This window comes from Myripristis murdjan, chromosome 4, assembly GCF_902150065.1.
Source record: "Myripristis murdjan chromosome 4, fMyrMur1.1, whole genome shotgun sequence".
Lineage (NCBI taxonomy): Eukaryota > Metazoa > Chordata > Actinopteri > Holocentriformes > Holocentridae > Myripristis > Myripristis murdjan.
In genome coordinates this window covers 27,537,208-27,563,176 of record NC_043983.1, presented here as the reverse complement: position 1 = coordinate 27,563,176, position 25,969 = coordinate 27,537,208, and the positions used below count along the sequence as shown (strand labels likewise).

The following is a 25,969-nucleotide window of genomic DNA, read 5'->3' as shown; positions in this document are numbered from 1 at the left end:
CATTCTGCAGTTCTGGCTCTCTGTGTTATGATACAGTCTGTTCCTACATTTTCCTTCTAAAAAGTAACAGCCCCCTCCCTTCAGCCTACAGGCAATGAGAAAAAAGAGGCAATGAATAAATGAATTAATATATTATTAAAATGAGTGAATATGAGAGACAGGATTAGTGTTTTAAACTTTAGTTTATGGCCTGGCCCAGGCTGAGTGAAGAGGTCTTATGCACTTTTCTTGTCATAGTCTTCACCAATTTACAAAGTGCCTCTCTAAGCAATGCAGTTATACCTCATAGTGCTGTGCTATCACTATTTGGTGAAAAATCTGCAGGGCATTTACCAGCAGCACTGCAATATGCTGGTCTCTATACAGGATGTGAATGTGTAGGTGTAAATTCACTTTGCATATTACCAACAACTTAGTATGAAGCTGCAAAACCAATGCCATAATTTCATAAAGTTCAACATCAACACCTGTAGGCATGTCTGATGTGCTCCTACAACAACAACTACATTATTTAGGATCTATCTATCTATCTATCTATCTATCTATCTATCTATCTATCTATCTATCTATCTATGTTAGATCAGATCAATCGTCCACTTTAAAGAGTAACACAGGCCACAGAAGAAAAAGCTGTGTCAGCAGTAGACAAGCTTAAATAAATAAATCAAGTTGGGGATGAATGATTTTTTTTTTTTTTTTTTTTACTAGGTCATCCATCACACCCAGCAGTGTTCCCCTGTCTGACAGCTTATGTGAGCAGGTTGCTTTCCTTTGCAGGCTGGCCGTGTTCAGCGACAGAGAGCTCACCGTTTCTATTTATTTGGTGAAGCGGGGCAGGACATGTTGAGCGTCCCGCCGCTAGAGAGCAGCCGGCCACAGCTCAATGCGCGGCGCAGTCCGACCGAGGCAGGCACGGAGATGTAGCGTAGCTCGGTGGGACTCCGTGGCCAGCCGCCTGTCACTTTCTACGTGGATCATTTCTCAGACGTTAACACCGGAATGGGAAAAATCGGACTTGATCTTTGCACAGTTACACCGCACGAATGTGCCGCGTAATGCGACCGAGAGGAGCTGCCTTTGGGGGGACATATTTATGGTTTGGGAAGGTTTTGTTGGAGTAGCTAGTTGCTAGCACTGGGCTAGCGACTCCGCTGGCTACTTCGGACGGAAGGTATTTTGCAAGGATGCTACGGTGGATACGACAGCAGCTGGTAAATCGTCTCAACTTCCCTCCTTAAATATCCCGCATTACCTCTTGCTAACTAACAACAGCGGCTGTGTAATACTAGAGTTAGCTGCCCAGTATCTTTTTCGAGGTTCAGTGTAGTAAAAGTTAGCAAGCTAGCTGCGGTTAGCCAGTGTCGATATGTCCAAAACATTGCCAGTGTTGGTGTTGCGATGATGTCAGTCAGGTGAGGCAGGCTAGCTACTTTACCAGTAAGTTATCTAGCTGACGATGCCTACCTCACTTAGTTGCCATTTCGACCACAAACGGGCCGGGTTTGAGATTTAAATACTGTCTGTCGTAGCAATAAACTGCTAGCGTCCTGTTAGCACAGTAGTAATAAGAGTTGGCAGTTAACCGCTCTCTGTATTAACGCTAAACGGCACCCAACGAGAGCTAACGTCGGAAAACTTGACAAAGTTGCCATCTCCCATTCATTTGAGCCATCCAGTTTGATGTTTTAACATGGTAACCTAAAGTTTCTGTTTGCTATAATACACATACTTGCCGGTATGTTTCCTAGAGAGCCAAGCATTTAACTGTAGCTTGAGCTAAAGTCTTAAATATAATAGTTTGCCTCTCGAAACTTGGACTGTAAAGTTCGCTTTGGTTTGGCTCAGTGTATTTCAACGCACCGTGGAATATATCTGCTAAAATGACACAGTAACCTCACTGTGTACAATTTACTGTTTTTTCGTGTTTGTTTGATAGGCATCTTGTACTTGTTACAATCACCTGTTGTTTGCCTGCCAAGATGGCCGTGTGGTGACGTATTGTGATAATTTTGCACCTATCTAGGTATCTTAGGTATGCTGTGTCAAGCAAAGCAGCTATCATGTAGCGTTTTAACTAAGCAGCTGCCATCAGCGCAGAGTAACAGGCGCTCAAGTGGCAAAATAGAGGCACTGACTCTTGAATTAAGCTGCTTAAAGGAAGGAGGATGAGTGTGTGAAGTCTGAGACTAATCAGTGATCACTGAGTGGATCTGTGTCAGAAATCTCTGATGATACCTTCTGTCAGTACAGCTCAGTACAGTTTGGTAGTGCTGCATGATATGGACAAAATTTCATACCTCCATATTATATTTATGCCAAACATCTGGATAGTGATATGATATGTGATATGACTATAGGCTCACTCTTGTTTGAAATTTGAAGAGTAGCAACAGTAAAAATTAACACACAATGCTTCAACAATGTTTTAAGTGTAACAACACTGAAAATTGAGCCTTCCTCTTCTTCTTCAAAAAACGTTATATTAATACCAACTGGATGTAGAAACTGCAGTTACTTCACTTTTTTTTTTTTTTTTTATCAGAACAGACTGACCACTTTCTTAGGCCAAACCTACATTTGATATTGTCCAATTGGTTGTCTTTTGTGATATTAATATTTGATGCATGTTCATATTTAGATAACAATATGATAACCATATATCGTGCAGCAATACTGTTTGGATCTAAACTTGGGTCGACTTGCTTTATTGCAAGTGTTTGGGAGTGTGTCTTGACTGTGGTGGAGTGTCTGGGATGCTGTGCAAGCATGTACGGCCAGCTTGTCAGTGTGAATGAATGGATGATTGAATGAATGCATGTTGTGAGGTTAGTCACACATCGATCCAGCCACGGATGTTGCCACAGCCAGGGAGTTTAATCAATAAGAAGGCCTGCTTCTGAACCCACTGCTCTGACTTCAGCTGTAAGTGAGTGTGGTTAGAGCAACACCATAGGCTGTTCAAGCCTTCAGCATCTGCTTAGCTGCAGATCTGTCAGTTATGGGAATCCCCCCCAAAAACAGTCCGTTTAGCCCTCAGCCTTTTCAAAGCATAAGTCAGTGTTTGAGTATGTAAAATTGACAACTTCATACATTGACTTAACTCAGTCCTCTTTCCCTACCCCACAAAATTAACTGGTTTAGTTAAGAAAAGGTTAAAAAAAAATGGCCTCAAACATGAAGACTGCTATATTTGTGCATCTAACCCAGTCAAACAGTTCTTGAGAGGTGTTAGTTTGACCTTGATTTCAACTGGACGGCAAACTATTAAAGACAAGGTGCTATTTATTCACCTACTCGCTGCTTATCAGTTCATGACATTAGTTTACAGTGAGAAGGAGGGAGGAAGTGAAAGAAGGGTGTGCCAGTGTGGAACGCTTCTGTTTGCCATGTTTGAATTAGTATACATGATGGATGGATGGCTGGATGCAGTGTGATGAGCTGTTCTTGTCAGTCACTGTCTTCTTCCATCAGCAGGACTAGAATCATGATGGTGATGCTGTGTTCATATCTGATTTATCGTAAATATGAACCACCAACTAGGTTTAAAAAAAAAAAAAAAAAAAAAAAAAAGATCATATCAGCCCCCTGTTGGCTTTTGATGTCATCCACATGGCACCACCAATTGCAAAAGTGTGTCAACAGAAGCGGTAAATATTCCAATGTGGGGAATCTTACGATAATAAAAATGTTGACACTAATCATTACTATTGCCGCAATTTGTTTATGTTTGAGTTTAAATTGAGGAGAAACAAGGGAGAGACCACACACTACAGGAAAACTTCACAAAAATTGTAAGTCCACAAGAAAAAAAAATGTATTCACTGGCCAAAACTTATAAAGAAAAATAAAACATTGCATGCTTAATGCTCAAAATAAAAGTGACAGGAACCCATTTTCAGGATTTACGCCCATCATCTCTGTGGAGTGCCACTTCGTTTGAAATAAACCTGATAAATATAAACGATTTTCAATATGGACATTAAAATAAGTTGAATACCCTCGTTTTTCTGCTACTTTCAGTTTCATTATGAATTCAGAATTCCTATGAAAAATAAAGAGGGAACACTGTGTCATTGTCTCAGAAGGAAGCATGACAATACATACAAAGTGCTCATTTTTTCCTATCTTTTTTTTCCTTTGGCTCCAGTGAAGTCATTATTACCCAGCTTTTCCAGGACAAAAATCAGCCAAAGATTAGGTTACACAAGGGTGTACACGAGGGCAGGGCGTTAAAAAATTATTAAATCGATTAATTTGGATTTATGTTTTAAAGCGATGTCAAAAAAACATCTGAACCATAAAATCATGATTTTGACTACATGTATGTTCTAACATTGTAAAAGCAGCTGAACAACCCAAACAATTCACTGATCTACACTGAGCATACATGCCCAGAAATGCATGCGCAAATCACCAGTCACATGATCAAAAAGATGAAGATTTTATTTTTTTGGCCATATCACCCAGCTCTGGTGTACGCTTCTTTTCCTGCTTTTTAGGCGTCATACATTGGAGAGTGACTAAGCAACTGGGTGAGGGGATGATGTGGAGTTGTGGACGAATGTTAAGTACATAGCAAATACATGGTAGATATCTTAGCCCGCTGAGTCAACAGGATATTCAAGCACTTAAGACCTTCAGTCTTCAAAGATCTTGTCAGTGTTGATGTCTGTTTTTATAGTTGAGTAACAGAGCTGATGTGTTGTCTTGACATCATAACACCACCTGTGGCTAAGTATTGCTGTAGTATTGATATTCCTCATGGTGCTGATTAGGGCATGTCCAATATTTTAGTGGGCTGATTTTCCTGGCCAATATAGACCTTTGACTGATACATTGTAGTTGCACCAATTAAATTATTTGTACTTTTATTCACATTTTCTGTAGATTTCATGAGAAGAGGTGGTAATTCTAAGCAGAGTCACAGACTGTGTGTTAAAATGTGGCTGTGAAGTTGGTGGCACGGATATAATGACGAGTCAAGGTGAACAACAGTGACTCCACAACCGTAAATCCTTGTCGTTCCTCAGATATATTGGACATCTGCGATTTCATTTCCTCATTTCCAGTATTGCACCCAAATATCTTTTTATCACTCAGAGACTCTAGCATTGATATGACAGTAGTAAAACTAGTCATATGACGTGTGTTATTGCAATGATATTAATAATGGTGTCGGTTTTGATATGGCCATGGTAATATTACTGTTGTCATCAGTGATATCATCAGTAGCAGGGTCTGCTTCTAATTTTGCACAGGGTATATTGCTCTGCCTCTCTCTTGCTCTCTTTGTGTTGTTCTGTGTCTTTCTGTCTTTAGTTCGCTGTCTCCTTCTTTGTCTCCCTCCCTCTCTCTTTCTCTTTCTGATTAGCTCATCCCATTTGATTAAAAGCCTTTTAGTCTGCGATGTGATTCACTGTGGTGCCTGCGATGTGATGTATTGGTCTGCCGCCCAGTCATTGTTCAGTGGAACCATTCCCTCAAGGCATTGTGGGACTTGTAGGCTTTATGCAGGGAGTAATTACCTGTCGGTTTTCAGACTGATGGGGTCACGAAAAGGCAAGGGAAAAAATGAAAAGAGCGATTTCAGCTGTACAGAGCCTTCACAGCCCACGTTTTAGTGCGGTGAGACCGGAGGCATCGAAAACGCTGCCAAGCTTGCAGGAAAACTACTATTGTTGTTGTGATGCCATTTAACAAATGACAGGAAACATGGCGTGTTATTGGCTGAAGTAAGATCAAATTGATTGTGGTACTGTTAGACTTTTCAGCTATTCCAATGCATAGAATACATGCAATATGCATCACCTTTTTAAATTTGTATTGTTTCTACCACCTACCCCTAGTACAACTTATCCAACCAGATTGTTTGTGTGTAATTTGGCAAGTACAACTTTGGGGTGGACAGAGGAAATAGTTTACCCCTGCAGATAATGTTGGTTGTCCATGTTGTAATTGGAAATGACTGTCACTGTTGAGTTTTTCATTCATAAATATTTGACAGTTAGAGGTCCACAAATGAATACCCCATTGTATTTGGATGGAGGTACACAGGACAGATGGGAAACATTGCCCATCACACACAAACTATCTGGATGGATAGACTCTACTGGGGATAAATGGGAAAATATATTTTTTGCATTCGGGGTGACCTGTACCTTTAGCCTTTTGCCCTATCACTTCTCCTTAAATGTCAAGTTGGCTGAGAAAGAAGGTATGTTTTAAAAAAAAGTTTTTAAGTTTTAAAAAGGTATAAATCACAGCCATCACAAGCATCATTGATGGGAAGCCCTCACCTGTTTTATTTATACAACCAGACACAGTCTTTCACTGGTTTAACTGTTGAGACTACATTCATTAAACAAAATCACAATGACATTGAACTGTCAGCATGTTTGAGACAAGTCGGCTTGCTTTTGAGATGTATATAACAGGTCAGTTTATCTGGATTGAGTGAATTCTTCCTGCTGTTTGGTTATTTAGCTTACAAATGCAAAATTTGAATCAAGCAGAACCAGATAATTGTTGCCTCACTTGGATGTTTTTCTACGTTGTTCAGTTTAAACTCTAACGATCTAGATGTAATCAGTTGAATATTTACAGTTGTATCCTCTACTGGTGGATGGCTGGCTCAACAAGATGAACCAGAAACTCTTTAAACAGCTTCAGTGTGGACTATTATTAATGGGCTGTGCAATGTGAAGATGTGTACAGTTGGTTTTGTAATGCTAATTAGCCTAACCGTGACGCATGGCTTTGAGCAGCAGTGACGACTCTTTTGGTTACAAGTTACTGGCTTTTGTTTCAGTGCAGTTTTGTACCTGTTCAGCCACCAGCTATGCTCCTGTGACGAGTCTGTGGATCTGTTTGAATGTGATGCAAAGTGTTACTTGAAAGGAGCAACGTGCTTACTCAGCTGTCTTTGGATAAACACAAATAAAGTTAGGAGTTATGTCAAAAGACTGACAAAGGAAAACGCAGCATACTCTCAGTGAGCTGCTAAAACATGCAAGCTCTTTCCAGGATCCCTCGACTGTCCCTCACATCTGACATAAAATCCCATGGAGAGATTATGCAAAGTTTAGGCTATTACTTAACACAGTAAGAGAGGACATTTTAACCAGGATTCAGTCTTTTACTTTGAAGTTGTGTGGTCTTTTCAGAGTAAAGAGGCTTAAACAGCTGCATTTCTGTAGCCAGGTTGTCACACTTGGTGGAGAAATGCTGTTACTTACTGACTGGTGGGTTTGGCATGATGCCAGCAGCCTGCTGCACACTGAATTTGACTGAGTCTCTGTGTGGGTTAATAGGGAACTATGCAGTTAAATAGTACAACAGGACAAAGATGCATAGTGCTGGATTTGCGGCAGGGTCTATGCACTTCCTTTCACACATACACAAATAAATACCTGCACATGTATCATCACAAGACTGCAAGGCAAACAATTTTAGGCCTTAGTGCAGGTAGCAAGGGCAGTGTGTGGTACAAGGTCTGTTGGGTGCAAGTGAATGTAGAAAAAGATGGAAGGGCAGAAAAAATATTCAAGTGTTACAGCTGCACTGTTAACCATGGAAAATTGTCCATTTTGATTTTATGTTTCCACAGTTATTGCATCATTTGTATCATATTGAAGTGTTTTATTTTTAATCCGACTGAAAATCCTGGTGCTGTATATCAAGCGATTCCATGTGAACTGTGTGCCACATGACCAAAATGAAACTTAAGCCGGAGAAACAGAAAAGCTTTACAGAGTCCATCTTTGGAAACCTTAGTGTTGAGCAAGACGGGAAAGAATAGATCAGTCCAACATCAGAGAGCAAAATCCTCTTGAGTCTGAATTTGAAGATGTTTTAATCATCCTGTTATCTGGAGATCCTTGTTTTGTAAATAAGATGACAACACACACATACAGCCTAGACTCTATGAAAAGCGTGCCATAGGCTTTTAGCAGCAACTCAAGAAGTAACATAGTATCCCCATTTATTTTTATTTGGGTTTAATAGTAGCAGTAAGTGGGCATTCACACAGAAAAACACATGGCACACCGAAGACACAAGGCTCGTCACAAGAAGATAGAGGAGAGATGAGATGAGACTGTCTGCCCCGAAAAAGCAGGCAGGCGGCAGCTGGGTTGCATGGCAACAAACGTTGTCACTGATTGGTTGCCTGTTGCGTTTTTCGTGCCGCTGCTCCTTATAAGTTGAGCTATTTTCAACTTTTTTTCCAGCGTGCTCCGTGACAAAAAAAATTGTCCCCATGCAATGAAAGAGCACGAGGATTCACTTGTTCTATCAAAATACAGAGTTCAAAATGTTTCTCCAAAGCAACACGTCTCTGTCTGAACAGCCTTTAAGACACAGTAAGACTGTAAAAATGAAAACAAGACTCTCAGTGCCTTGCTACTTTGAAAAATACTGCACTGAAAAATGGGAAGTGTTGATGAGCAAAAATGAAATAAAATCATTCTGTTCGCTGAAACTGAACCACAAACTTGTGATCAATGATCATGATGACGTTGACGTATTTTTTGTCATAGTGATTTAGCCCTTTGAAACATGAGCAAATTCACCTGATATCTTTCAACAGCTTGTAAAAAATGTGATTCGCAAAGCAAAATATTCAGCAAAATAAGCTGCATTAATACTTTTGCTGAAGTTCATTCATTCCAAATGGGAGAGTCGTGTCTGCTCGTGCTGCACTGTTGTGTTGGGTTTGTGTTACAGATGTGCTGCATTGAGGTCCAAGTAGATTTAGTCTACTTTTGCATTGCAGATGCATACATAAACTAAACCAGGTGTTGCCAAAGTGGCAGCAAACGTAGTAATAACTCTAATTCAGTTCAAAATAACCAATGATACTGGTAATAAAGTCATCCATGAAACATGAAGATTACACAGATGAAGCCCGTATACATAGTCTATCGGTTCATTTGGCACAAAACTGTGGGACCAGTCCGTCAAGTGCAGATAAACGTTAACCACTGCACTGCATGGTCTGTATGTAAAAGCAAAGCAAACAAATGTATGTTACGGGAACAGTGTGAATGTGGTGTTGGTGCACAGTGTTAAAACAGCAGAGAGAGAGAGAGAGAGAGAGAGAGAGGAAGAGAGACAGCTGGACAGAAAGTAATGGTTTACATGTGTGCCTGAAGAGAGCTGCATCTGTGTGAGTGAGAATGACGTGGCTATGATACATTCCTCTGTGCGTGTGTGTGAGTGTGCGCGCATGTGTGTGTCAGACGTAGGTCAAACAACATTTGCAAATAATTTTAAGGAGCTGCTTCAACCTTCTTTTTGAGAGGTTGATGGGTGTGGTTTGACACGTAGGACAGCACAGTGACAGGAGGCCACAGAATGAGACACACAAGCTCGGTTTCCATTCAAGTGTTTTTTAGCAGATTCTAGGGCCAGTTTCGTAGGTATTGCTTATGTCTTGTCTTTAACGAAATTGGTTTTCAAAGGAAATCCCCACCGGGTAAACATTTTGTCGAAAACTAGGCTAAAGCAGTATTTGTGTCATATTGAAAAGCTGCAAGGAACTGGAAAACTTCATAAATATTTCCCAGTGTCACACAGCCTATAGTACAGCCTATAATACATGATTGAAACTACCGAAGTCAAGATCAAAGCAAAAACTTAAGTAAACATACCATCATTTATTTCCTTATCATTTGAAAAAGTTAGCCTGGAGCCCTACTAACCAATGCTCAATTTACTTTTCCCCCTGGAAGTGTTTTTTTCCTCTTTCTGTTATTCAGAAATTTGCATCAACCCAGCCAATTTAACTGCTCCTAATCTGTGTGTGTGCAACATAATCAGAAGTTTGCCTGGAATTCACTTGACAGCTGGATTGAAACTTAACTAGATAGAGATGTCGGGAAGGATTGTTACCACATCCTCTCTCTTTGCAACGTGCAGCTAGCTATACTTTCATGATGTAACACTTGTCACTGTCTTTCCCTTCTCTCTGTTTTGCTGCTTTGTAGTCTCTCTTCATCTCTCTCACTGTAGGATTCCCCAAGTCCCAAACTAACCTCTTCTACACTACAAAAAATAATGGCTTATAGATGAGTGGTTTTATATCTCCAGCAGTAACTGAAACTGTTTTGCATAGCATCACTAAATGTTCCCTCAGGTGGTTATTTTCATGGCATATAATCTTTGAGTGAGTAGTCCGTGTTCTGCCTAATGCCACAAATACTGTGATGTTCACGTTTTCATACCTCACAATGTTACCGTCATTGATTTTTGTCCTGTTTTCCAATCCACATCCAAGCAGCTCCTCCGCATTGATCCAATAATTTGTCCCCTGTAATTGTCCTCAGTAATGAGGTCATTTTAAAGTCAGATATCTTCCTGCTGAACAGGAAACAGATTTGTATTTGCACATACTTGTGTCAGTGTTTTCATACCAATTCCACAAGATGAAAAAAAATGGAACGATTTGCCTTTCTAATGACAGTGACCAAGCTGATTTACCGTAACACCACAGAATTGTTTGAAATTTTAATTGAATTAACATACTGTTAGTGTAATTGAATAACTGTAAAAAATTAGAGTTTGCTTTGCTTTCTCTTAAAAGAATGGACACACTGTCACACTTGTTTACATCAGAGGAGAGGAGATCAAACGTTCCAGGCCAATTACCACTTTGCAACACTTGGTTTTAACTCATGAAAGCACTGCCCCGTGGTAACTAATTAAAATAGTTTTATGCCAATTTAATTTTTTTCAAAAAATTGCACAAACAAAAAATAGTGTTGTAACTTGTCTTAGCCGTGTTAAAGAAATGCGAGGAGAGGGTTTACAGTAAGGTGATCTTTGGAGGAATGTTCATTGTAAATAATTTGTTGTCTCCTTCTTCCCATCCTCCCTCACCTTTTCTGTTGGTCCTGTCTCTTGGTCCCACCTCTCTCCCCCCCTCTCTCTCCTCTCCCCTCATATCTCACTCCTTCCCTCAGGGTTTTGACCCCCCCCACCAGAGTGAGACCAGGACGGTGTACGTGGCAAACCGTTTCCCCCAGCATGGCCACTACGTACCGCAACGCTTTGCCGACAACAGAATCATCTCTTCCAAGGTACTAAATGTTACCCAACCCAGCACTGATATGAGCCATTTTTTGCCTCATGGTGTTATTGCTACAGTATCAAGAGGAAAATTCACACCAGGCAGTCAGTGTTAGATAATTAATTCCTATTTCTGTTAATTTGCTGTCACAGGTGTCGCATATAAATGGCAGCTGGCGTCGTGATGCAGGCAAATCAGTTATGCCAAGTTTACAGCTCAAGATGAGGGGGCAGTATCAGTAAATGTCTGTAGCCATTTTCGCACTACACTTAGCCCTGGGTTAACATCTCTGTTTTCCTTGGCATTACAGTCACTTCACACTTCCAGCTTTGAATGTGGGATACCCCACCCTTTGCCCAAAGCTTACTAAATGCGGCTCCAGAGCAGGACTGTTGGCCTGGACTAACAGTTGAGGTTAATAGATAATACTAGTGATTTTGCAGTGTAATATCTACAAAACATATATGCTTGATGTTCCTGCTAATGTTTTCCCAAAGCAAGCAGTTGTATTTTAGAATGTCAATATTATTTTTCCTACCTGTTATTCAGCCATTGGTTTTCTTGCATCCCACAACGATATGAAAATGAATTTTCAGAGAAAGGTCAACAGTAAAAGCATCATCATCTGAATGCTGGGCACATGAAGATTGATTTGAGATGCAGCTCAGCACTGTGTGTCGAGTTATTCTAGTCAGAAATCTGTGTGTGTTTTGGTTAGATGCCTATTTACTTATTCAGAATGTGAAAGGGTTAGAACGTCATGATGGAAGTATATGATAGCCGTTCCCATCCTGCATTATGTGTCATAAGATGTTGCAGTAAATTTGGGCTTGATACCACATGATACACAGATTTGGTGCAAAATTTATCTATTTTTCATACCAGGACTGATAAAAATAGTCAAAATTCCCTCCAGAATACCACATTAGAACACCAAAAACCTTGAGGAACACCATATTATTACAGTTGGGCTCACTGAATACAAAAGAGTGTCAGTTTATAAAAAAAAAAAAAAAAAGAGATTATCTTTGGAGTGATATTTAGTCCCCTTCTCAACAACCTAGCTTGACATTCTTGGCATCAACACAGACACATAAAACACATGAAGGAAACATGAAAGTATGTGTGAGGGTATGGTAGAAACGTGAAAGGGCTAATATGAAGACCACACCCAAAAGGCATAAAAATGTAAATAAAACCATACAGTATCACCAATACAATTTAAATATTAGGACTCAAAAATTGCAACATAAAATGAGTGTAGAATTTTAGTTAAAAAATGCAAAGAAGTGTGTGTGTTGCAGTAGTTACAGTTTAAACACCATTTACTAACAACAGTTATTGTCCCTCCCATCACTGTCCAATACAGAAAAAATGCTCTCAAAAAATCCAAAAAGAGGTTTTATTCTTTAACATTAATTTTAATAATGAATCTTCATACCTCAGCTGTGAATTTTCATATTACCGCGACAGTCGTCATCTCAAATTCTGAAAGATTTTAAGAATCACTGCCACAGAGCACATGGGACTGAACAGAACCTGTACTTGTGTCGCAGAAGTCTGAAAACAGGTGCCTGGGGCAAAGAAAGAGAGAATCTCAAGGATTATCACTTGAAAGCTGAAATATTTCGAACTTTTATTGCTCCAGGCTGTAAGCACCAAGAACGTGCTGAGCTCTCGCTGCCACCGGGAACGCACACCACTGCATGATTTCCACTGAAGGGGAAAAACAGAACAAAAAAGGAGTCTGCACTGTTAAGGAATATCCCTGGTGGATATTCAGCCGCAGGCCCTTTTCCTTTTTCAAGAACTTGCATTGCATTTTTGCTTTATTAGGTAGTATACAGTAGTTTGTGAGAGTGAGTGAGGATGACACATGATTTGCTGACAGGATCGAGTCAGTTGCACCACACCGATGGGTGGATTTGTCTGTCAGGTTAGCTTGATTGAGTGGACAAAAGGAAAATGTCATCTAAGGTAGCCAATGCCCATCGCTGCATTGTGGAATGAAGCTTGGACTAGCATTGATTAGTTCATCAGTTAACTGAGTGATTGACAGTAGGGCCATGTCATCTGATGTACTTTACACCGACAGGCTAATCTTCACTGGGATGATGTCAGAATTCATTTAAAAACATGCTCTTTGGATAATAAAAATGACTCAAATGGACACAGTGCTGCTTAGCCTGGATGTGAAGATAAACGCAATGAAACAGAGAAACACATGATACTAAACTATCTGGGCTGCGTTACCTGAAAGCACTGTTGGCCATGTTTTTTTTGTTTTTTTCCCCCAAAAACTTCTCAGCTGACCATGCTCCTAAAAACTGGTGTAGATCAAGAGAGCTTCTTACCATGCGCAGAATGCTAAGAACACTGTAAGAAAGAAAATAAGCTTCACTACTCTGCTGTAAAAATTTTCGCACAGTATTAAGGTTGCTAAACATTGTCAAGCAGTTTTGACAGATCCTGCCATTTCTTTCCTTACCTGTTTTGCATCTATTGCTCTATTTTTTTCTTTTTCTTTTTTTCTTTTTTAACTTTTTTGGTCATTCTTTTCAAGCTTTAAAACAGGTAAACAAGGTAGATTTGTACTTTTCTACCTCATCCAAATTCATTTCATTCTTACCAGGTTTAGAGTGCACATTATGGACTTTGTTTAGTTGCAGGGAGTAAGAACATCTGAGCCAGAGGCTTACTCAATATTGCGTCAATATTGCTACTTCCTCTGTTTCTGTGCAATTTCCTTTTTAGGTAACTGTAACCTATTGTAATTGTTGATGGCAAAAAATTTTATTTTTCTGTATTTTTAAGGATATGGCAGATGTTGCAGCAATAAACCTTCCAAAACCGGACAGTACAGCTAACTGTACATTTACACATTCCTGTGGCTTCCAGAGCCCAGTGTATGTCTGTCTGCGTCATCCAGATTGTTTTGTTGTAACATGTAGATCAAGCGGGTTGGTCCAGTCAGCTTCTCAGCCAACGATACACTGGAAAAAACCCTAAAGAATGACATGAACACAGACGCTGGGCTGTATACTAATCTCCTGACTAATACATCAGCAGGATGTGTATACTGAATAAGATTTATATATAGAAAGACTGTCATCTAATCAGCATAAAACCCGAAGAGAGGCTGCATTGGATGACTGGAGTGCTTTAAGACTTTGTGGATTTCTTCCATTTGCCCAATTTAAGTTCTGGCGTTTTTACGGTTGTTGACAGGAAATCAAGTCAGTCCACAGGAAGTGATGAGTCAAAAATTAAGTCTTTAAATTAAATTCAGCTTTAAAAAGTCTCCTGAAATTTTTAAAATCAATTGCCCTAAAATATATTATCTTAAAAATTCAGTTATTTTAAATGAATGTTATAGCAGCTTTAATTACCTATGTTCAATCAGAAACATTATTGGAAATATTATTATGATTAAAATTGTTTCTTTATTTTGTTATAACTTATTTTATTTTAATTTCTTCCTCTTGGCCTAAATTCAGTTCCAGGTAGCATTGAGAAAGTCTTAAAAGTCTTACACCCCTTTTACACCGACCTGAAATCCCACCACCATGAGGGTTTTGAGGTCAGCGTAAACAGGTTAACCGTCGTTTCAGCCCCATTTTCTGAACCCTGCAGCGGTCCCAGTTAATTATCGTCTCTGGCTTTGATCGACAGAGGTGTACGGCCAGTGTTAAACCTTCTGTGTCCACAATTCTGCGAGGGTCCGTGCGCAGCCCAAAACACTACACTGCTCTCAGCTACAAGAGCACCAACCGAGATCTACTGCGTGCGTCTGCTCAGGAGTATAACTAAGCTTTAAATGGGTCACCAGCTAATTTGTGAACCATGAATTCTAGTCTCAGTGTTACCAGTGTAACAACCTTTGTAATATAATAAATAACCAATAAATCACTATCTCCTGGATTGGACTCTGACTTATATTCTTAGTTGTAGTGAGACAGTAGTTGTAGTGAAAGATCACCGGGGGTGGAACATTGGTGGTGTGTTTCAGCGGGTTGGAAGATTGACAAACTGATTAACCTGGAGCTCAAATATACATGTTGGACTTCTGGAAATGCTGTCTTTTTTTTGTTTTTGTCCCCGTTGTAAAATGTGGGCCTATATGTCACCATTTTCAGTTGGTCAGTCAGCGGTTAGGTCCAGAGGGCCATATCGCCAAAGGTTTTTGCAGGACCACCATGTATTTTGGTGAGAACGTTCATGTTGGTTTCAAGGATGAAATCTGCCCATTTTGGTGACTCTTTAGTGTTCCCTCTAGCGCCACCAACAGGTCAAATTGTTGTGCACTAATATCTCGTTGCCATGAAATTTGGCGACAGCATTCACTTTGCCTAGACTAGAGTATGATGGCAATTTCAGTGACCCCACAGCCTTCCCTCTAGTAGGGCATCTGTATTTTTTTTTTGGACTCCCAGTTAAAAGGAGCAAAAACTAAAACTGTATAGTACCCACGTGCTTAGTGTAAAAGTTGCATTAGGTTAGGCTTTCCAAAACCTGCTCACCCTCCTTTAGTAGCATCAAGTTTCACACAGCCTTTTCTCCCGGTATCCTGTAAACCATTTGTAAACCCATTTGTGTTTAACTTTCTCTGTTTCTTTTTCAGTACACGATTTGGAACTTCGTCCCCAAGAATCTGTTTGAGCAGTTCAGAAGAATAGCCAACTTCTACTTCCTCATTATCTTCCTCGTACAGGTAACACACAGACACACATAGACACAGACACAGACACACACACACATACACACACACACACACACACACACACACATACAGTTTTTGGTTGCAGGTAGATGTCCAACTCAATCAGACAGTGACCAGTCGGACGTGGCATCAACTGTTGCTGCCCTAGATACAGCTAGACATGTGTGTGTGTATGTGTGTGTATGACTGACTCATTCACTTCTAGTTGACCAGGAGGGAGATGGGTCTGCCTCTGTATTAAAGCAATACACCCACATGCTATGTAATACCCACGTGCGTGCCTCAAAATCCAGCCCCAGGGGTTAGGTATGCATCACTTTGCATCAGGCAGCTGAGGTTGAAATAAGATTTGGTTTTTAAATTCTCTGGCTTCTCCTGATATGTTCGGGCTTGTGTAATGAAGCCAAAAGAATCGACTTGACCCTGTCTAAAAAAGCCATCGTCTCACCCACTCAGCATGCCACTGAAACACAAGTCAAGTTAACCACAGAGATTTCATAGGAAGGCTGCCTCACATTTCAAAACTCTAAATGTGACTGTCTCAAAAAGCCTACTGAGCCACTCCTACATGGATTCTAGATATGTGTGTGAACAGAGGAAAAAGAACTGCAGGCTTATTTTCAAAATTAAAACTAAAAGTTAAGAAACGTGTCATTGTATTTCCGTAAATCTGTCTGAAATGAAGGCAACGCCTTCTCCACCCCTCCTGTCATGTTAATTAGGAATGGGACAAAATATGGAAATTCAGTGTACTGCAACACAAAATGTGACAATACGTGTTGTGGAGGAGAAAAATGAATTGTGACATTAGCTGTATTTTATTCTGCAGTAGTAATCACAAATGACACCACTCACCCATCACAGTTTCATAAGCTGTCAATCGAAATTATATTTACACTTTGTAATTACTCTTTTTTTTATTCACATTATTAACCTCCTAGCAAGTCAAATAAAGATTTGTGGCTCAGAAGACAACACAAAAGTTTTTTTTTATTACTTTGTATTGTGCTTGTATCAAATCATGATGCCCATATTACATATCAAATTAGATTGTGAGATAAGTATATTGTGCCATCTAATCTCATGTTTCTCTGGTAGAACCTGTTCTCAACACACACTCCTGATCACCATAACTTGCAAATTCTGTTATTTACTTATCCTGAGAGTTAAGCTAAAATAGATTTTTAATGTAGCTGCTGTGCTCAACTGCTTTGTTGGATTTTCAGTTTTTTACGTGCTACCTTCATCTGTCTTGAACTGGAGAAGTTGTAGCTAACAGTTAAAACACACAAAAAATAAGAAACTGATGAGTGTTGGATGAAAAGATTGACTTTTAACTTGTCCTGGCTTTGTGGTTCTAAATCCTTGCAGGCAGTAAATACAGTTGCAGCCAGTAAGTGGTGACTTTTGACTTGTATTTATTTAATGAAGCAGTTCACTTCCAGGTAGGGAAGACTGAATCACTGCATTGGATGGGTGTCGGGGTTCCTTTGTGGGCTCTTATTTTATACTGTTTACAAACAACAAAAAGATTCTTATTGAAGTCAAGGGTAAAGAAAAACTTGAAGGTATTCACAGAAAAGTAAAGACTTGTTTTTAACACTTGCACACATTAAAGAGTGCCTTGGCTTTCTTTATTCTTGAATCCCTGTAATGTTGGGAAAAATAGTTTTCAACCACCCAGTATCAAAACTTTGTAAATGAGTAATTTTAGGTGGTTTCATCAGAGACAGGGAAAGAGAAGGCATGTGTGTTTGAGAAGAAGTCACCTGGTTTTGACATTGTAATGTGCCTTTGTCTTGCTCGTGAGCAGTTTCAAACCGTCTGTTGACCTTATGAGGGAAGTTATAAAACGGTGATGCTTTTTGAGGTTTCCTGTTTGACATATCTGCCATTATTTTTCTTTCTTGGTCACATTTTTTCTCTCTTTTTCTTGACACATTCCCTCTGTCTGAAGCTCCTCTTATCAGTTTCTCTGCAGTAACCATTTGTCTGAATCTCCCTCTCTGTCCTTCTCTCTCCTTCTCTCTCTCTCTGTCTCGGCACCCTGCTGTTCTGTCTTTGTCTCTGTAGTTGATGATAGACACCCCAACTTCTCCTGTCACCAGCGGTCTTCCTCTGTTCTTTGTCATCACAGTAACTGCCATCAAACAGGTGAGAGCACACATACCCCCGTTAACTTCCTCTCTGCGGGGATGAAAATGAGGAACTGACAAACACGATTAAAGCTGTATTTGCCACAGCGTACTGGAGTCTAATATCCATCTTGTTTGTGCTCAGTAGAGTTTTGTTTGAGCTCATTTCAGTTTTAATCCATTGAATTCAGTCAAGATCTGTTCCAAAAACTTTAACCATTCTTGTAAATTTCCCAACCATCACATGGAGGATTTATATATGAAATGAAGCACATTTTACAGGTGTTGTGTAATTCATTCTTGAAACTGGTGTATTTGGCATTGGTGTGAAAAGTGAATCTGGATTTGCTTAAAATGCTGTTAGCTACTTCAGCTGATCGATTTGTTGATGCAGCCTTCTGTCACCACATTTGTTCGGTTATCGATCTCCGTCCTTGGGCTATCAGGGTTGACTGAGGTGGCTGTCAGTCACTGTATCTGATTGGGTATTGGTTGAATTCTCTTGCAGGGCTATGAGGATTGGTTGAGACACAAAGCGGACAACGAGGTGAACGGGGCTCCGGTGTTTGTGGTTCGCAGTGGAAGTCTGGTCCAGACAAGATCCAAGAACATCAGGGTAAATAAAACAACAACAGCTATACCTTTATTCCAAAAACACTGACATGGTGCTGATAAGGATAATTCAAAGTGCACTCTTTGATTAGGCACAGCATTGTATTTCTACCAGGGCATAAGCTTAACAGAAATCCTCACCTGAATTACTTTTGTTAAAGGGATAAAAATCTGTGCATACCATCTAGCACCTATAGATAGATTTCAGCAACTCATAGCCAGCTGTAGCCTGAGTATTCCTACTGCTATTGTCATTTTTCTTTAGAATTAGAGTGGGTAGAAAGGGAGCACCTTGTTGTATCAGGATGTTTTCTTATAAAATAAGATAATGTCGTTGAAAAAAACAACTACTTTGTCTGTGGAGGTTAAAGAATCCGGCAAGATTGTAATGTTCAGCACAAATGCCACTGGAATGTACAGTGAAATCATGCATTTGTCACAGAAACACATTTGCTCTCTGACCCATGCTGTAAATCACTGCAGATTATTTCCATAACCACATTCACATGTTCTACAAGTGCCATTTTAAATGTACCAACGAGTGGTGTTTCAGGCGTAGTGATTTTAAGATACGACGTCTCTCTGCACATTAAATTTTGATGGTTAGTGTTTGGTTACCCACTCACTGGTTCACAGTTGAAAAAAAATTCCAACAAACAGTAATCAGAATTTAATTTATGACACATGGCTCTGATAACCATTCAGTATACACTGAGTTATCACTTTGTTAGTGCACCTAATTTGGACAGAGCAGGACTCCCTTTTGCCTTCAGAGCCGTCAAAATTCTTCGGCACATGGATTCAACAAGTTGCTGGAAATGTTCCACATGGATCCTGGTCCATGCTGATCATTCACACTACATAATTCCTGCTCCACTTCATCCCAAAGGCATCTACTGCCTTGAAATCCACAGAATGAGCTAAAGTCCCCATTAGCTTGTTGGAAGTATTTATTTGAGAAAGGGTGAACTGGGGCCATGACGATATGCACCTGGTGAGCATAAGAGCAAATATTGTTCAGTTGACTCCTTGCTCCAAAAACCTTTCCCCACATTATTACACCCTTATACCCAACCCATGCTGCTAACACCACGCAGGATGGATCCAAGGATTTACATTGTTTACGTTAAATTCTGATGCAGCATGTCTGCATGTGGCAACAAAATGGGGATTCATTAGAAACGTATAAGAAGGGATACATATTTTCCACTCTTAAAGCTTTTAGCTAATAGCAGCGGTACCCAACATGGTGAGCAACTTCTGAGCACCACCAGTGTGATTATCTGTTATTGATCCATTTGCATACTTATGGCTCACCGCTTGAACAAATCCTGCCATTTTCCTCTCCCTATGCTCATCAACGAGGTATTCTTGCTGATAGGATGTTTTGTTTACAGCCCCATTGTCAGCCAAGCTCAAACTTGCTAGGAGAAGTAAGTCAAAATGTGAAAGTTTGGATGCTGGTTGAGTAAGATACCATTAACACAACCATCCTTTTCTTTTCCGGAAGACAATGATTGAGAGAAAAATTATTTTGAGCTGTCATTTGGACAATTGGTGTTTGAAACAAGTCATTATTTACTCTCTTGTTAAGAAGATGAAGTACAGGTATCTCTAATCTTCAGAGTAAACAGAAGGAATGAATTATATATGCACTTTTCTAGACTCAAAGTTTACTTAGTAAACATGAAGTGCTCCTAAAGGAAGTTAAACTAAAAATAATGGCCACACTTAAAAACTAAATCTGAACTGAATTATTATGTAAAATCAAAATAAAAACAATTTCAAAAATATGTATGTATGTGTGTGTGTCTAGGTGGGGGACATAGTTCGCGTGGCTAAAGATGAGACATTCCCAGCTGATCTGGTGCTGCTGTCGTCGGACCGCTCAGATGGCACCTGTCACATCACCACCACCAGCCTCGACGGAGAGACCAACCTCAAGGTGTGTGTGTGTGTGTGTGTGTGTGTGTGTGTGTGTGAGAGAGAGAGAGAGATCATTCAAAGAGACGGAACATGTAAAATCAATATCACATAAACAAAGTGGCTGCAACAAGCGCCAGTACCAGTAATAACTTTCAGTCGGCACATTAATGTTTAAATAAACTGTTGCATGATCACAGATGTACGTCTGTGGTGTTTTGCAACAGCCTCAAACATGACTCAGCCAGTCAGAAATGAAATGCAATCAAGTCCAGGTTTTCAGCGGCCTCCAGAGACGTTAAGCTGGTAAACTCATCAGGGTTGGCGGCTGCACTGCACAGGGAAGCAGAGTTGATGACTGGAAGACACACTGCCACTGAAGGAACATAAGGCTAATGGAGCCCATATTAGAGCCCTATGCATGGAAAAAGCCTCACTGAAAGTCATTTAGAAGTCATTTGGTGGAAAATGGTTTGCAGATATTTGAAATTAGTCTTTAATTGGTCAGAAAATAGAATTGGGTAGCCAAAGTTTAATAGGCAGGGGAAAACCCTCTGTGGACTTTTCACACTACTAATGCCAGTGTGTGTACATGAATGTGTGTCTGTGTGTCTGTGTGTGTATGTTTCTTCACTGATGAAAAGGGTCTTACATTCTAACTGGCATTAAAAAGGTCTTAGTTGATAAAGGTCAAATTAATTTGTTGAAACTTGCAGAAATCCTGGTGTATTCACTAGGGTTTTTCAAACTCTAAAATACACCATGTACTTCATGTGCTATCAACACATGAAGTTCACTCGTCTGTTTATGTTACCACCAAAACCTCTGCTGAAAACCACAAGAAAATTTGGAGTGCCTTTTTTACACCACCCATTTTCGTACTGTCCTGTAATTTCTCCTCTCACTGTATTTCCCCTCCATGTTCATATCTCTATCCACTTCTGTCTGTTTCTCTCAGGATGAAAGGATTGAAAGGATTATCTCTTTATTTCTTTCTCTTTCTCTTCATCTCTTCATCTCCTCTCCTCTCTTCCTCTCTCTCCTGTGCAGCTCTGTGTTGCCAGAGGCGATGTTGCCTAATTATTTCTCTAATGAGATACTGCTGCCTCTATTACAGTTTATTTATACAGCGTAGTGGTTACTAATGGGTGGCAAAATATCTTTTTATAGAAATATGTGTCTGCATTTGTTTCACCTTTTGTCATCTGTGTAAATTCGTGTCAGCCAGACACATTCATATATAGTATTGTGCAACATAATGAGATTGCAGTGTGTGTGTGTGTGTGTGTGTGTGTGTGTGTGTGTGTGTGTGTGTGTGTGTGTGTGTGTGTGTAATAAGCGCGCATGCTATTGGGGTGAAAAGTCATATTGTTGTAAATCTGTCTTTTTTAAGGCAACTGGATTCACCCTGAATGTCAAATACAGTGGACAGTAGATCGGGTTTGTCTGTTAAAAGATGTCAGACAAGACTTGAAAAATAGAACTGTAATAACATTTTGGACAGTTTTGACAGGGGCAGAAAATGCAGTTTGTGCCCGTGAAGTGTGGAGGAGATCACAGCAATCACAAAAGGAGTCAACAATCAAATACATTCAAGCAAGTTTCACTTTAGAATAGTGAACATACAGATTGATGCATAACTCATACTAATGTGGGATAACTTCCCTCAGCACTGATGATTGGATTCTAATGAAAATTGCTTGGGGAATTATACGTGTCACCACTACATTGTGTTTTTTTTTCAAAGGGGGAGCTACATCATTTGGTTGTTTGTCCATATGTCTCATACAAAAATCTCAGGAGATCACTGATTGGACTAAAAAAAAAAAAATGGTCTGGTGTGTGATGCATTTTATTTTGGCTCTTAAGCATTTTTTAAACGACTCTCGACTCATTTACAGGTTGCAATAAGGAGACATGTTCATTACCAATTGTGTGTTTTGGGAGACTGCATCAATATATTTACTAATGCCTGATTACATCACTGGATCAGCAGACCAGGATATAGATTTGCCTCAACTCTGCTGCTGCACTGCCATAGATCCTGCTGTGAATTTGATAACTAGAATACCTTTTGTTTGAACTCTTTCACATTTGCAGTGCATATTAATGACTCCTGTTGATTTTGGTGATTACATGCCCTCTCCTCTAGCACCATCATCACACCAAACTCTGAATTTGTGAACACAGTAATGTCAACTAGCATTACCAAAGAGCGTCTCATGTCTGAGATGGTTTTTATTGGCGGGTAGATAAGGGAACAGAATGATCATGTTTCCTGGGACAGCCATACTTAAAGGAATAGTTCACCCATAATGCATACTATCTGTATCAAGTACTTCATTGCTGCCTTTAATCCCAGACAAATCAAGTTTTTGGGTCTGTAATTTTACAATTTTACAACAGCAAAATGCTGCCAAAAGTTCTGTTTAAAAAGCTCACACTCCTCATGCAGTATAATCCAAGTCTGTGGTATCCAGTTTTATGCTCAGTACTTCCCAAACACACGTATTTTTATTCAAGTGTCGCTGCAATGTCTGGACAAGCCGCTTGGGTGGAAACACTTGTGCATGCATGCTTCAGGACCACACATGACGAGGAATATATGTTTACCATGAAGGCTTGCGAGTAAAACTTGCTTTGTCAGGGACTTAAGGCAGCACATGGTGAGTCCTTGATACAGATACAATACAGTCATTCACTGATTGACGAAATGACTGAACCAGGTTAAGGGCAAAGTCACGAGGCGTCACTGAGGATTCAAGTTGTTTTCGGGGAAACACCCTGCAGCACATGTGTAGTTTATTGTAGAGCTGCAGTGAGAAATAACCTGTGAGAGTTCAGTTCAAACACAACACTCAGCATCTCGGCTTCTGCTTGGTGTCACCTCGTGTTTTGTTTTGTTTTTTCCCTTTAAAAGTGCTGTTTTATAGACCCACCACTTGGTATCTCATTCATCTTTACTCAGGGAGTGACCCTGGCAGAAAGGTAGCCCCAGTGATGTTGAGTATATGGGCAGATAAATCAGACATGCCTTCTTCATTTTATGCAGTCTGCGCCTCTTCAGTCTGTGTCTCTGTAAAGCACTTTGAATTGTCTTGTGTCTGAATGGTGCTATATAAATAAACTTGCTTTGCCTTCAGCTCAGATGTGGTGCAAATAAGGTCAGACTGTCCACACCCTGCTTTCACGCCCACACCTCTATCCTCTCCTGCCCTCGGCCCTCCTTCCCTTGGCCGAGTTACCAGATGAACTGTGTCCTCCTCCCTGTCAGAGCAGCCCTGACTGACTGGACCAGAGGAATTAGGGATTGACCATTTTCTGTCAGTTTTGACTCGACTCTGTCTTACAGTCTTGAGCTGTCTCTTTGTGCAGACTTACCAAGAGGCTTGTTCTTTCTCAACATTCGTGGGTGTGTGTGCATGTTTGCAGACCCACTACTCAGTCGCAGAGACGTCAGTGTGTCAGTCAGTGTCCAGACTGGAGGCTCTGCAGGCTGTGGTGGAGTGTCAACAACCTGAGGCTGACTTATACAGGTAGTTTGCCCGAACACACACACACAGACACCCACACCCACACACACAAGCCCAGTTTTGAAGAATGTCCTGTATAATTTGACTTAATAGACAAAAGCATTGTCATGTCAGGAAGCCCAAATAGACCCACATGAGAACCACAAATAACACTTTTTTTTTTTATCAGTCACATCATTTGGGAAAATTGTTGTTGTTCATTTGGTGCTGAATTGTAGACACGTCTGCATTGTAAGTGTGGGTGTAATAATGGAGAGAATGCCACCTTTGATTATGAATGATTAGTCACTGTCATACATTCTGTAAAATTGGGAATGACATTTTTAAATGTTTAATGGTTGGGGGGATTTTCTCTGAAGATTTTTGATGTGCTGATATGATGTGTCTCCTCCATGTGCAACACATTTCAGACAAACCCCTGTCCCTCATGCAGTGTCTCTCAGCTGGCTAGTTCAAGACCGATCAGAGTATTTTCAGGTCAAGTGGATTGTTTATGTGGCTCCCACCCCCACACCCCTTTCCCTCTCTCTCTCTCTCTCTCTCTCTCTCTCTCTCTCTCTCTCTCTCTCTCTCTCTCTCTCTCTCTCTCCCCCTCTCTCTCCCACTCTATCACACTTACTCCATCTCACGACTCAGCAGAAATGCTTCCTGTGTTTTCCAGGTTTGTTGGTCGGATTACGGTGACTCAACATGGAGAGGAGATTGTCAGGTGAGACCAGAACTGTCCTGACAGCTGGGACCAGTAATAACAACTTTATTTGTGCAGATAAATTTACTATTTTCTAAAGATAAGCTGACAACACAGAAGTCGGGTTTCACAAGCAAAGAAGATGACAAAGCAAAACAGACATCCCAAATCCCGAAAAGCACATCAGTGCTGTAGGTGCTTTTTCGTTAATGAGCTTTTCAGTCTTTTAGCTGAATGTTAAGTGTTTTGTGTCCCCGTTTCAAAACACAAGGATAAAATGGTTACAAAATCAACCAAGCATGACTGCATAAAAGTGCAAGTAATTTTCTGTATTTAATCAGTTTTTATGCTAAAACAAACCCCAAAATATGTAGCAATATGCAAATATTATTTGATTATAAATGCACAACTTGTGTGCAGTCCTTCACTTGAGTGTTTTAGCTTGATTAAAACTTATATTGTGTCTTGTTGTTAAGACATAGCCTCACTGAAATACTGTGCAAGGCTTTCCCATAGCCATATCCATTTTTTCTCTGTTCTGCTGTGTGTTTGTGTTTACTCAGACCGCTGGGTCCGGAGAATTTGCTGCTGCGAGGAGCCAGGTTGAAAAATACCAAAGAGATTTTCGGTGGGTCAATATTATGACATTTTGGTGAAATGGTTTTGCAGAAATTGAACCTCTAGAGTGATTGCACAGTTCTGATTTCTCATATATAGGCTATACCTCTCAATATTGCTTGTCTTATGTCTGAATTTTTGAGAAAGCTGAATGCTGTGTTTGGACAGGCTGAGTTTTAAAACTGATTAGTCTGCGGGTTTTTGTGCATCAGTGTATAGAAAATAGTAGACTTTAGAATTAAGTTGATGAAGAAAACAGCTTGCCAAAAATCTGTAATGCTATCTGGCATGAGTGATGATCAAATTAACCAAATGTAAATAATACAATGTGACACAGGACAGGTTTCAGCTTCAGCAGAGCCGTAATGTAGCGTGTTCAAATGATCCTGTAGCATATGTTTTCGAGTTTTTCACTTTTTCCATGCAAATTTTACATATAGTCTACTGAGTCCAGTTGGATAGTATTTATTGTTGTGAGAACATCACAAATTAATAATTTGCGTATAGTAATGATCTATTTCTTAGTGTGACACCCAACACTGAAGCTTGAAGAAATGTCATCTTCTGCAGCCGGCTAATGATCTGTAGCCCCAAGTGCCATCTGGCTCTCACCACTTTCGGTGTAGCAGTTGTCATTTTTCAGTCCAGCTCTTGTCACGAAATCCTTCCTCT

At 40.1% G+C, this 25,969-nt stretch overlaps 1 protein-coding gene across 2 annotated transcripts in view; it reads left to right on the top strand.

Moving 5' to 3' along the window:
* The first annotated feature begins 870 nt into the window (after positions 1–870).
* Positions 871–25,969, top strand: part of atp11b (ATPase phospholipid transporting 11B) — a 71,398-nt gene continuing 46,299 nt past the window's right edge. For both annotated transcript variants that reach the window (XM_030050433.1, XM_030050432.1), the window contains exons 1-9: positions 871–1,211; positions 10,962–11,078; positions 15,690–15,779; positions 17,862–17,942; positions 18,432–18,539; positions 20,352–20,480; positions 23,891–23,994; positions 24,653–24,700; positions 25,243–25,307. In XM_030050433.1, coding sequence (XP_029906293.1) covers positions 1,185–1,211; positions 10,962–11,078; positions 15,690–15,779; positions 17,862–17,942; positions 18,432–18,539; positions 20,352–20,480; positions 23,891–23,994; positions 24,653–24,700; positions 25,243–25,307 — 769 coding nt within the window. In that variant the 5' untranslated portion in view covers positions 871–1,184. The remainder of the gene's footprint in view (positions 1,212–10,961; positions 11,079–15,689; positions 15,780–17,861; positions 17,943–18,431; positions 18,540–20,351; positions 20,481–23,890; positions 23,995–24,652; positions 24,701–25,242; positions 25,308–25,969) is intronic.